The 12008-nt window shown below is 49.1% G+C and overlaps 1 protein-coding gene across 2 annotated transcripts in view; it reads left to right on the forward strand.

The window, feature by feature from the left end:
* The window catches only part of COL5A1 (collagen type V alpha 1 chain), a 134235-nt gene extending 122801 nt beyond the window's left edge, over positions 1 to 11434 (forward strand). The window contains exons 62-66 of one of the 2 annotated variants that reach the window (XM_065696027.1): positions 16 to 274; positions 694 to 806; positions 2849 to 2917; positions 6164 to 6397; positions 8476 to 11434. In XM_065696027.1, coding sequence (XP_065552099.1) covers positions 16 to 274; positions 694 to 806; positions 2849 to 2917; positions 6164 to 6397; positions 8476 to 8622 — 822 coding nt within the window. In that variant the 3' untranslated portion in view covers positions 8623 to 11434. Of the gene's footprint in view, positions 1 to 15; positions 275 to 693; positions 807 to 2848; positions 2918 to 2971; positions 3041 to 6163; positions 6398 to 8475 lie in introns of both variants that reach the window. The other variant, XM_065696028.1, reaches the window with a different exon arrangement.
* Positions 11435 to 12008: the final 574 nt, after the last annotated feature.

Raw genomic sequence — 12008 nt, forward strand, 5'->3', positions numbered from 1 at the left:
TCCCCCACAAATCAGGGTCCTCCTGGAGAAGTCATCCAGCCACTGCCCATCCAGTCTTCCAAGAGGACCAGGCGGAACATCGACGCCAGCCAGCTGGTGGACGATGGGAATGCCGACAACTACATGGACTATGCAGATGGCATGGAGGAGATCTTCGGCTCGCTGAATTCCTTGAAACTGGAAATTGAGCAAATGAAGCATCCGTTGGGCACTCAACATAACCCAGCACGAACCTGCAAGGATCTGCAGCTCTGTCACCCCGATTTCCCAGATGGTGGGTCCCAGGACAGGGGGGGTGAGGGCAAAACACCGTGAGTTTCCCAGCTCCATGCGGTGAACACAGGCGAGTGCAGGAAGAGAAGGAATTTGGGGGGTCCCTGGCCCTGGTGCCTCATGAGGAATGTGGCTGACAAAGAAGGAATACATAGAGAAGAGTTGAATTAGATGATCGTTGCAGGTTCCTTCCTATATATATACTCTATTATAAGAATGGGGATATATGGTGAAAATCAGCTCTTCCTATAAGGTGCCACAGTGTGGTGCAGAGTCAGATCATAACCTGGTTTCCAAAAAATCTATAGAAACAGTGGCCCTGTGCCAGAGATGAAATATTCTTGATAAGATGGCTGCTGAGTTGTCCGTCCTTCACAGTGCTGACTCTTTCTTCCCTTCTCTTCCCCCTCGTGCATCCAGGTGAATACTGGGTTGATCCCAACCAAGGATGTTCCAGGGACTCTTTCAAAGTGTACTGTAATTTCACAGCTGGTGGAGAGACTTGCATCTTCCCTGATAAGAAATCTGAAGGAGTAAGTCCGTACAACTTCCCCCTTCCCATAGCATGGTGATAAGAGATTGTTTCCTAATATGAATATTCATAGACAGTCCATTTCAGGAGAACTGAACAATAGCAAGTAAGGATTAAAGATCCAGAACATTCCTTTGTTATGCAGCGTTGGTGTCTGAAATAAGGAATATGTTTATAATTTCTTCGCGTAAGTCAGATTTAAACTGTGATTTGGGACAAGTCTTTGATGATTTCCCAGGCATAATAGATGCTAACACCTTTTTACTTTGCTTTAGAAAGGCAGAAGCGTGTGTTGGTGCAGGAAGTGTGAGCTTCATGTAACTCCTTCCCTCCTGCAGCCAGGCTGCTCTGCTCTCTGCATGCACAGGCACCGTTGATTCCTCTGCCCTTGCTGTGTCTTGAGGCGGAGCAGATAAATGTTTCTCTCCTGTCGTTTTTCCTGGTGTTTCTTATGGGCAAATGATGCTCAGTGGTTGCAACTGGCCTCTGCGCTCCTGCTGGCGCCAATGCACGAAGCTGATTGAGTCCTTTGTGCGATGATGTGCTTAGCTGAGCCATACCCTGTGCCCTGTGCTGTTCTCCAGAGCTGCTCTCCCCAGTGCCTGGGGACCAGCTCCCACAGTGGCCAAGCAGAAAGTCCTATGGAGCAGCCTGGGGAGCTCCCTCTGTGCCTCAGTGGTGCTGGGTTAAGGAGCAGACAAAGCTGTTCACTGAAAGCCATTTGCTTCCTGAATTTCATCCACCAGCAATACGGGCCAGAGCAGGACAAGTAACATGCAGCATAAATCTTCCTTGGGTTTTTGTTAGGGTTATTTAAGGAGGAGATGGATTTCCCCTCCTTTGCACTAACTTGCCATGGCTTTCCTCTAAATCTTGACAGCTAAAACACAGAGTCTGCCCCTGACCTTGGGGCTGCTCAGGCTCCTGTGAGTGGCTCTTTGGCCTCACCATGTCCACTGTGGAGTTGCTTTCCTGAGCGCTGCGATGCTCCTCAAATACAAATTGTGCTCCACTTTTGCAATACTTTGTAAATAAGGAAAAGCTTCAGCCTGCTCCTTTCCCATGTAGGGAATGAAACCAGCTACTGCAGCAGCATTAAGTATTGGCTGAGTGGTTTTATTATAAGCCACAGCAGACTTTAAGCTGTACCCCCTTTCCCTCCATCCTTAACCAAGCAGAAGCACACTGACTTGCTTTATGGCTCATGTACTGGCAAGGAAAGGATGATCCCAAGACACCTGTATGTAGCTTGGCCGTTGTTTTTGGAGGGATTTACAGCAAATCCAGCAGTGCAGGAGCTTGTGAGAGGGTCAGGGATCAGGGAGCAGCCACGTGCCTCCCTTGTGCTCTGCCCCGAAAAGTGATTCAGCTGATTAGATGCGGCTGCCATAAAGGATGCTCCAACAGCTCATTTCTTGTCAAGGTCACCCCCTGCATTGCTCCAGGTAGTTGGACCTTCACTCTGTGTGATGGTCCAGCACTGACTGACTGTGGGGGATGCACTGTGCGTGCTGCTCCTTATTGCTACACAAGTGCCAGAGGCAGGCAGAGGCTTTTCATTAATCACACTCTTTGCCTTTCCCAGCTCCACAGCATCTGGATTTGGTGTTAGAGTGACAGCAGCCTTCCCCATTATCAGCACTGCTTTTCCACCCCAGCCCTCCCATGGAGATCCTTTACCACTGATACTTCCTTCTTTCCCTCCCTGTCTTTCCTTTTATCTCTCCTGCCAACAGACTGCACTGCTGGTTCTGCATCCAAAGTATGTAGGAGGCAGACATCATCAGCCCTTAGCCAAGGAGGCTCGTGCCAGGGCACTGCTGGGCAGCACCACGCTGTCCCTTCTGCCGGGGAGGCTGCTGGCACCTTAGGGCACTGCCAATTGCTCTTGTTAGTGGTGTATAAAGATTAAGAAAGCAGTGTAAAGGAAGCTGGGCAGTCTCTGTAAGACCTGCACACTCTGCCTGGGGAACTGAATGGAACATTTTAATTGATTTTTCTTTTCTTCTTTCTCTCTTTCCTCCCCTGCCGTCCACAAACTAGGCTAGAATTACTTCCTGGCCAAAGGAAAACCCAGGCTCCTGGTTCAGTGAATTCAAGCGCGGTAAACTGGTAAGATGCATCTTGGTGCTTTCTGTTTTCTTTAACCCCTGTCATATTTTACAGAGTAAAATGGCTCGTTGGCCCAAAGAGCAGCCTTCCACATGGTATAGTCAATACAAGCGGGGGTCTTTGGTAAGTGGCTAACCTCGGCCCTAGTCTGAATCAGAGCACCTCATCTGCTTTGGTATGGCCAGACCTGTTGCACTCTGCATGCTGGACTAATCCCTATCCCACGTTGCAGTACAGATGTTTAAGGTGGAATACTGCAAAAGAAATAAAACCCAGTGGGGACACTTTTCCCACTGGCTTGACTAGAAGCCCAGGAGCAGGGCACAGTGCTAGTGCAGCCCGTGCTTGCTGTACCCAGGGTGAGGTGTGAATCTACACGTCTCTGCTCTGGGGCAGGGTTTCCCTAAGGATGGGTTTAGTCTCTGGTGCTGGAGCTGAGCCACATCAGGAGCTCCCACACCACCCGCAGAGCTTGCAGACATGAAGTCATTGCTTTAAAGGACTTCACAGGTTTAAAGGATTTCAAGCCACGTGCATTGGCCAAGCCTGGTGGACAGGAGTTTGACATAGTCCCAGTCAAGGACTTTTTCAAGTCCTGTCCTAAGGTCAGGAGATGTTTGATGCCAGCCAGCAAGGCAGCAGTGTTAGAAGAGAGAAAAAGCTCTGGTGTTTTGTCCTGTAACAGGACATCCATGTTGTGGATAGATCACTCCTACAGAACCTCAGCCCTGGTCAGGGAGGTCAGAGCAGTGGCTTGTGAGTGTACGCCGGGTCTCCTTAAGCCACAGCACCGTGTGGCTGTGTGGGTGTCAACTGTGTGATACTGTGTGGGTATCAGCTCCTGTAGGATGAGCAGGATGCAGATAATGAGCCCAGCCAAATGAGAACCTAGAAGCAGGAGCTGCTCTGTTGAGCTGCACTGATCTGCCCCAGCAGGGCAGAGGTTTCTTGCAGTGCCCAAACTTCCACCTTAAAGGCAAACAACAAAGCAGACCACCGCGTTGTTTTCCTAAGCCACGTTTCGTTGCCACTAAACACATTTTGCTCTGGTTCTGCCCACAAGAAGGATACGGCTTCTGCAGCTTCTCTGCACTACTGAACAAGGCCACAAGGCCAGGGCTGCAGCCTCGTAGCTCCTTGGAGGGCAGCTACTCATAGCTTAATTACAGAGCACTCCATCAGTTAACGTTACAAGTAGCTCCATTTCTCCACCTTCTCTGCTTTTTTTCCCTGTTCGATCTGTTTATCAGCCAAGTTAGAGGCTGAATTGTCAACCTAGACCTTAGGGCCCTTTAGTTTGTTAAACAGGAATTTCAGCGCTACTTGGAACTTGGTTCCATCTTTCTGTGTTGCCGTTTTCTTTCTTTTTTTCACCTGTCCTGCATTTTCTCTTTGGGAAGAAAAACCACCAGCACGTGGAAGACCTACCTAAGCAGCCCTGACCTGCCTAAGCAGCCCTGACCTGCCTAAGCCAACCATGAAACACCTGAGCTAGAAAAGTACAGTTTGATTATTTACTCTAGTTTCAAATGCCTCTCATTCTCCCCAGTCAGTCCTTGGAACCATGAGGTTTGTAAACTGGGGAGACATTTGCCTGGATCCAGCATCAGTTGAAATCCATATGTAGCTGGTGAGCTGAACGAGTTTGAGTCCCCCCTGGGTGCTGCGTTGCCCATGGTACTCCAGTGAGAAGGTCCCTGGTGTCTTTCCATGCAGCCTGAGCACAGTCTCCTGGGGGGCTGAGCCCCACAGGGATCCCTGATGCTGTGGGGAAGGTTTCCACCCGGCTGCTCAGCGCTGAGGGAGAGTAGACGGCTCCGTGTGAAACTCAGCGCTTGCATGAGGTGTGCTCACCTTTCTCCTGCGATAGCTGAAGGACGAAGGGCATAGGAAATGAAACACAAAGAAAACATCTTGTTTTGATGCTTCTGCACCGTCATTAATCAATGACACAGAGTTCTTGGGTCTGATTTCTTACTGTTTCGCATGATGCAGACAAACTGCATTAGAGGGATAAAGGATGCAGATGTGTTTTTTTTCTGGACTCTGCTTTCCTCCCCTGTGTGTTGCACACAATTCCCAGCAGCAATAACAGGGCCTGCCCCGCATCCTGTCCTGTTATCCTTCACAGCCGTATGGCATCTGCCGCAGGGAAATACTATCACAGACAAAACAAAAGGGATGCATTTTTGCAAACCCGTGTTCCCATGGGCCAGCCTTATGCAGGCAGCCGGTTCCCAGTGGCTCCAGTCACGAAGGGGGGACAGGACTTTGTGCAGTCTCCAGAGGCAGAGCAGGAACCGAGGCCCCTCAACAAGCAGTCAGTCTCAGGCTAAGCCCTGGTTGAAATAAGCTAAGTAGGTCCCGCAGACAAGTGATGCCGCGCGTCTTTGGGTGCCTGCCGTGCACTTGACGTTTTGTGCCCCATCCTTCCACGTCCTGGTGGTTTTCTGTTAGCTCTCTCCTGGCATGCGCGGCTCTCTCATGGTCAGTCATATTTCACTCTCAGGAGGCCAGTGCAGCAGTATCCTGACAACCGGTTGGTATATCTGTTTATTTATATTACCTTTTGATTCATTGTTTTATCGCCTGGTTATGAATCTCTTCTACTGTTTGCAGCTCGCACAACAACTCGATGTTTCGTGGTACCTTGAAGAACACCACGCTGTCTGTGTGCCTGTGTTTTGATCCTGGTTGTTTCTAAAGACACCCACTGTCCATAGAGGACAGTAACGAGCAGCAGCTCTGGTAGCGTGTTGATGCCCAGGAAGAATGAATGGGAAACACCTCTGTGTGCAGAATGAAGTACCCACAACAGTCAGAAAACAGTGTCACACAGAACAAAGCCCCAGACCTTACAGAAATCTGTTCTCTCTCCTCTTCAAAAGCGGGAGAAGTATGCTCACTATTGGCTTAAGCCTGAGATGTGTATCCCCAAATTTGCACTCTCTTGCAGCCAGGGCTGAAATCCCTCTTCATTTTTCCTCCCGCCATGAATTAACCCGATTTTCTTAGCTCACAACCAGACTACATCCAGCAAACAAAACAAACTGCCCCTCAGTAGCTGTGTCCTGCGGCCCTGGGTCTGTGGCACGGCAGGAGCAGGGTCTGCACCTCAGCAAGGTGGTGAGATCAAGCCCCATGCGCAGGGTAATAAAAATGGGTGAGACTGGTGCTCCTCAGAGCCGCCAGACTTGTTGCGTTGCCCCTCACTGCCCAGTGTTTCCCCTTCTCCACTTCCCATAGCTCTCCTACGTGGATTCAGACGGGAACCCCATCGGCGTGGTGCAGATGACCTTCCTCCGGCTCCTGAGCGCCTCAGCCCACCAGAACATCACTTACAACTGCTACCAGTCCGTAGCCTGGCACGACGCCACCACCAACAGCTACGACAAGGCCATCCGCTTCCTGGGCTCCAATGACGAGGAGATGTCCTACGACAACAACCCCTACATCCGAGCCGCCCTCGACGGCTGCGCGGTACGTGGGCAGCGCTGGGCGCTGCGGGAGGCGTCCGTCTCCTCCCCTGCTTGCCCAGCACCTTCTGACTCAGTGCAAACACCTCTGCGTTTCCTGTGTCTGTTGGTGCAGTCGCCTGGAGGGCTGTCCCCAGCATGAGGCACATTGAGCTTGTTCTTCCCTAACGCTGGGAACACGTGGTTCCACTCGAGGCCAGGGGAATCACAGAGCGGTTTGGGTTGGAAAGGACCTTAACATCCTCTGGTTCCAACCCCCCTGCCATGGGCAGGGGCACCTCACCCTAAACCATGGCACCCAAGGCTCTGTCCACCCGGGCCTTGCACAACACCAGGAAGGGAGCTGCAGCACCTCTAGGAATCGGGTTGATTTGCTTTATTGCTGGCTGTGCATAAAGGGACCTGCCTAAAACCACGGGTTGCTTTTAAAAGACCCCCTGCCTTTGCTCTCCCCCTGTTCGCTCACAAGGAGAAAGGCAAGCGATGAGTTTCCAAAGGGGCCCAGCATCCTCCATTTGCTTCTGTTTCCTACGGAGGGGCTGGATGCTTGATTTGGGATTGAGCTCTGCAAAATCTGCCCTCAGGAGCTAAAACTCTGGCAAAGCAGGTGCTGCTGGTGTTTATTTTGAGCCCCAGTGTGCTGGTGCAGAGGCACATGGAGTTCTCACCCTCTGGAGCTGCAGCGCTTGAAGCCCACGGGACAGAAAGATTGAGATGTTTGACAGAAAAAGCCCTCCACAGAATATGAGATTAAAGTGGTTCTGTTCTGGCACATTCATGTGTTTTACTGTAGGAGCAGTGAGGAAAATCAGATTAGAATCACTTCTTTTAACACTCTGGCAGAGAGGGAAAGAGCATCCATCCATCCGTCCCACTTCTGAAGCCATTTTGGGGAGTTTATCCTCAAGTACTTAATACCTCCTGCTAACATGATGTGTCCTCACTGGAAAGTGCCTTTCCCTTTCCCTTCTTAAGTGTCAGGGATGTTGCAGGATCACATGTTGCATGTTTTAAGGCAGATGTGCTGGCTGAAAACCCTTTTGGTGTAAGTGATTTGACTCAGGTGCCTGGCATTCATCTCCTTAACGAGGGATATTTGCATGGAAAGACAACTGGGCTCCTTCGAGTTTATTTGCTTGGTTGCCTCTCCCAGGCATCTTCTCTCTGCAAGAGATGTTCCTGTGGGCTGTAGAAAGGAGGTAAAAGATGACTAAGTAGCTTATTGCAGCCTTGCAGAAAGAGGCTCTGCATCTCCTGTACCATCTCTGGTACCCTGGTAGATCATCCTTCCTGAACCACAGGCAAGATACTTTAGATTGAGCCCCACCATGTGGAAAATGAAGTTGGGCTGCCTGGCACAGTGTTGCCACAGGAGTCCTGGCAGGACCAAGCTAAAGCCTGATGTTCAGGCTGTTATTTGAATGTGTTATCACAGCTCATTCTGTGATACAGCCTATTCTTCTGAGAGGGTACGGTAGAGCCTAAAGCTGCTCCATAAATCCATTTGTTTGTGCAGCTCTGTACGCCCTCAGGGGCACTTCTGCTCCTCTAATAATTATTTGTATTTTGGAACTAAGTGTATGGCTACCAGGCACGCTAAAAAGACACCATCACCTTGTGAATTCCATCAGACTTTAAATGGGATCTTTCCGGTAGCACTCGGATAATAGTCAAACTAATATATTCAAATTAAATCGCTTCTATTTGCTCAACAACCCATGCGTGTCCTCAGGGAGGCAAAGCAGCCATAGCACAACCAGGCTCCTGTTCCAGCTGTGAGATGTGCTGACAGCAGAGTTAGCATCTTTTGATGTGCATGGCAGCAGCTTCTGCTCCAGTGTCTGGGCTCAGGACAGTGGGACCATCGTCAGTGGTCACCATCCTGCTTTAGAACCTCTCTGCTAAATCTGCAGGGCAAATGTGTGGTTGGGTGCTGGGTGCCTCAAATTCCACTCAGAAATGCCTGGGTAAGTTCATCACCATGTTCCCAGCTTGCCTGATGAATGCTTATCCATGCGAACTTGCTGTTATTGGGTTGGAGGCATCACCAGAGCTCCTCTCTCTCCCTTTTCTCCCTATCAGGCAAAGAAGGGCTATCAGAAGACTATCCTGGAAATCAACACTCCCAAAGTAGAGCAAGTGCCTATAGTCGACATCATGTTCAATGACTTCGGAGAAGCATCACAGAAATTTGGATTCGAGGTGGGACCAGCTTGCTTCATGGGCTAAGAGCCACCTGAAAACTAGTCTCCAAATGAGCAACCTCGTAACCTCATTGCGCCATTTAATTAATTAAAAACAAGAAAAAAAAGAGAAAAAAAGAGTTCCTCGTCACATGCACGTTCTGAAACTGGACAGCGATGGGTTATTTTATATCCCCGTTTCGTTTTGTTCCTCGTCCTGCCCTGGTTCCTCCGAGCCCTGCGAGGACCCATCCCACCACAGACACAGAATCTCATGACCGACCGCCGCACGCGTGGCCCGGGGACCTGGCCGTGTGCTGCTCGCACCGCTGCTGCTCCATGGCCACTGAGCAGGCCCCACTGCCAGCAAAGGATGCTGCTGCTTCTGCTGCTTCATCATCTTCTTGCCACAAAGCAATACCAAGCACTTGCCCGTAGATCATTGAGGAGAACCTCGAAACTCCAGTGTTCAGCCTGACGTGGAAATCCCAGCAGTCCCGGCTGCAAACCAAACCTGCCAAAGCTCTTTGGAGGCATTTTGTTGACTTCCACCACATTGGGATCAGCTCGAACAAGTCGATGTCGTGGCTACTTCCAGAAGGTTTAATATCTCCCTTGAATTACGTAATTCCATCTTTTACAAAATGACACCCCATGAATTCGATAGGGAAAAGTCGTACTGGGCATCTCTCTCCCATGTCTTAAAGGTGCTTATATTTTTGTATGTTTGTAAGTAAATATTTGTATTGTATATTATTTTAAATGCTGAAATGTTTCTGGCTTCAAAACATGCATGTGACCCTGTCCGGATTGAACCCGGCTCCCTTCCCACCACTGCCCAGCCAAGCATCAGCTCCGGGGATGAGGACAGCAGCTCCTGCCTCTTCCCAACCCCAACCTGGATCTGGAGGGTCTTTGAGTTGCGCCCAGGCATGAGCCTTGGCAGGATGAGGGCCCGTGGGGTGGCAATTCCGTGTTGTAGAATGATTCCCTTCAACATAAGGAAATTAAAGCCACATTTTAACAAGGTCTCTACAAAAACCCTGATGTAAAAGCAGGATCTGCTTTGAGTCTTTGCCTTTTTATCCACCTGCTTACCTTCACATCCGTGTTTTAAATTAATTCTTCCCTTTTTCCTTCAGCATTCTTTTAAAATAATAATGATTTAACCCCCCCTCCATTCTCAGTGGCAGATTGCAGTGGCAAGGGAAAACCCATTGGTCCTCTCTGAATATAAAGTGTAAAGGAAAGGAAACAAAAAGGTGCTTTTTATTTTTACATGTCTCTGTGGTGCTATCTATTTGAATGACTTTAATACAACACTGGTGATACCCTGCCATTGGCCAATCTCCCACCAGCTTTTGCTTTTTAGCTGCTTTCAACGCAGACTGGAGGCTTTTGCTACAGTCTTTGATTATAAATGCATGTCCCCTCTGTACTTGTTACGTAGAAGACCCACTCATTGCTTAGTACGGTCCATGTACAAAAAGTATTAAGTGTTCACATCTTTTTCTCCTCCTTTCTCCCCAAGAATATCGCTGCCTCTCAGGCGGTGGGAGCCACACCAGATTGTACCCACTCGCTGCATGTTTGTGGTGCTAATTTATGTAGTTGCTGGCTGTCCTGACGCGATGCTGAAGCCGGGTGGGATGCCGCCCGCCGCGCTCCCGGAGTCTGCAGTTCTCTTGGTCTTCCCACGGTGGCAATGCCAGGATGGGATTTTCCTTTTCCCGTGCAGCGTTTTCGGCTCTCAACCTGGTGACACCATCTTCTTTCTCCATGTGTTTGTCCGTGTGTCTTCCCCCTGCCCGTTTTCCTCGGTTAGATCTCTCAGCTGGAAAATAGATGTTGCAGGGTGCTTTTTTAATTACTTGGCCTGGAGTATTCCAGCAGCACTTGAGCCAAAGGGGGGCTTTCATCGTAAAGGAAAAGACATCACATTTACTGTGAAGAAAAGCCTATATCTGATGTCTTCTCCCCCCTCCTTCCCAAGCAGAGAGCAGCGGTAGCCAAGGAAGGGAGCCGAAGCCGTGCTGGAGGCAGCGGCAATGCCGCGCGGTGCTTGTCGGTCTGGGAGAGCCATGTCCATCCCTCTCCCTTCTCCTGCTCTGTTCTCTCGCGTTGTTTTTTCACTTGGGGGACAAAAAATACACAAGGTGCTACCCTAAACCCTGCAGACTCCGGCAGCAAAGCAGTGAAAAGGAGAATATGATGATAATATATAGGAGAATTCAGCTTCTCAGTCACCTTGGCAACAGCCTTGTTCAGGAGCAGTGGGAAGGTCAGGAAAGGTTGCACGTTCCTCTCTGCAACAGAAAAGCCATATCTTGATGTATGTACACACGTGTGCGCCTGCCCAGGTCATGTGATTCTGTTATAAATTTTCATCAAAGGAGCTTTTTTCTTTTTATTTTTTCTTTTTATTTCATTGCTTTAAGAAAAGAAAAAAAAAAAATCCTGTCGAATTCCACAGTGTTGTAATTGTACTGGGCTCCGAACTGTTCCGATTCCCCCAGACCACTTAGCTACGGTATATTGCAATAAAATTACTACTTGTATTTGCAGACCTTCTTTTTGTGTAATTTTATTTCCCTCCTCCCTTAATATATATTGACTTGAACAAATGTTGATAAGAAAAATAAAGCCTATGGAAAAAACAAATTCTAGTACATAAGGCCCTTTTTAAACAACAGTGTTGAATGGCATATTGTACATTTCTTCGAAGTCCAATAAACATGTCATGAAATTCAAGTGTAATGCCCATAAGAGCTATTTTTAAATATTTTAAACCTGTGTAATAAAGGAATAAATGTAATAGATTTTTTTTTCAATAAATCAAGTTTACTGTTTCCACCGAACCCAACACGATGTGAATGTCTTCTTGAAGTTGGTTGCAGCGGGATCTCCCCACAACCCCTCTGCTCGGTGGAGCCTGAAGAGTTCATCGGAGGAGCAGTGACAGTGCTTAAAGGTAACGTATATACTGCAAGATACTAAACCCAACCCACCAGAGAGAGAATTTCCAAGCCTGGAATCTTTTCTTTCCCCTCAGTGAGAAACTCCAATCAACTCGGTGCAAAACTCCAACCTGGGCATTTCAGTGGGACCCGGATGAGGAAATCAAGTGACCCCCAGCTCTCCGCCTTGTCCACGAGCACCTGAGGAGCCTTTGCTTGGTCCTGCAGCGTTTGCTCCAGATGATCTTCTCACCCCAAGGTGAACTCAGGGCACAAACCCTTTCTCCATCTTCCCGGTGAGCTCCTCCACCCCCAGACTCATGCCCTGGCCCCAGAGCACTGCTGCGTGGATGTGCTGGGGGAAGCAAAACAAGGGACACTCTTCCCATCCTCTCCTCCTTGCCTCCTGTGGGTTTCACTCCATGAAAGACATGCAAGAAGATGATGGCTCCGCTGGAAACCACCATGAAAAGTC

The sequence above is a fragment of the Lathamus discolor genome, chromosome 15 (assembly GCF_037157495.1).
Source record: "Lathamus discolor isolate bLatDis1 chromosome 15, bLatDis1.hap1, whole genome shotgun sequence".
In the NCBI taxonomy this organism is placed as follows: domain Eukaryota; kingdom Metazoa; phylum Chordata; class Aves; order Psittaciformes; family Psittacidae; genus Lathamus; species Lathamus discolor.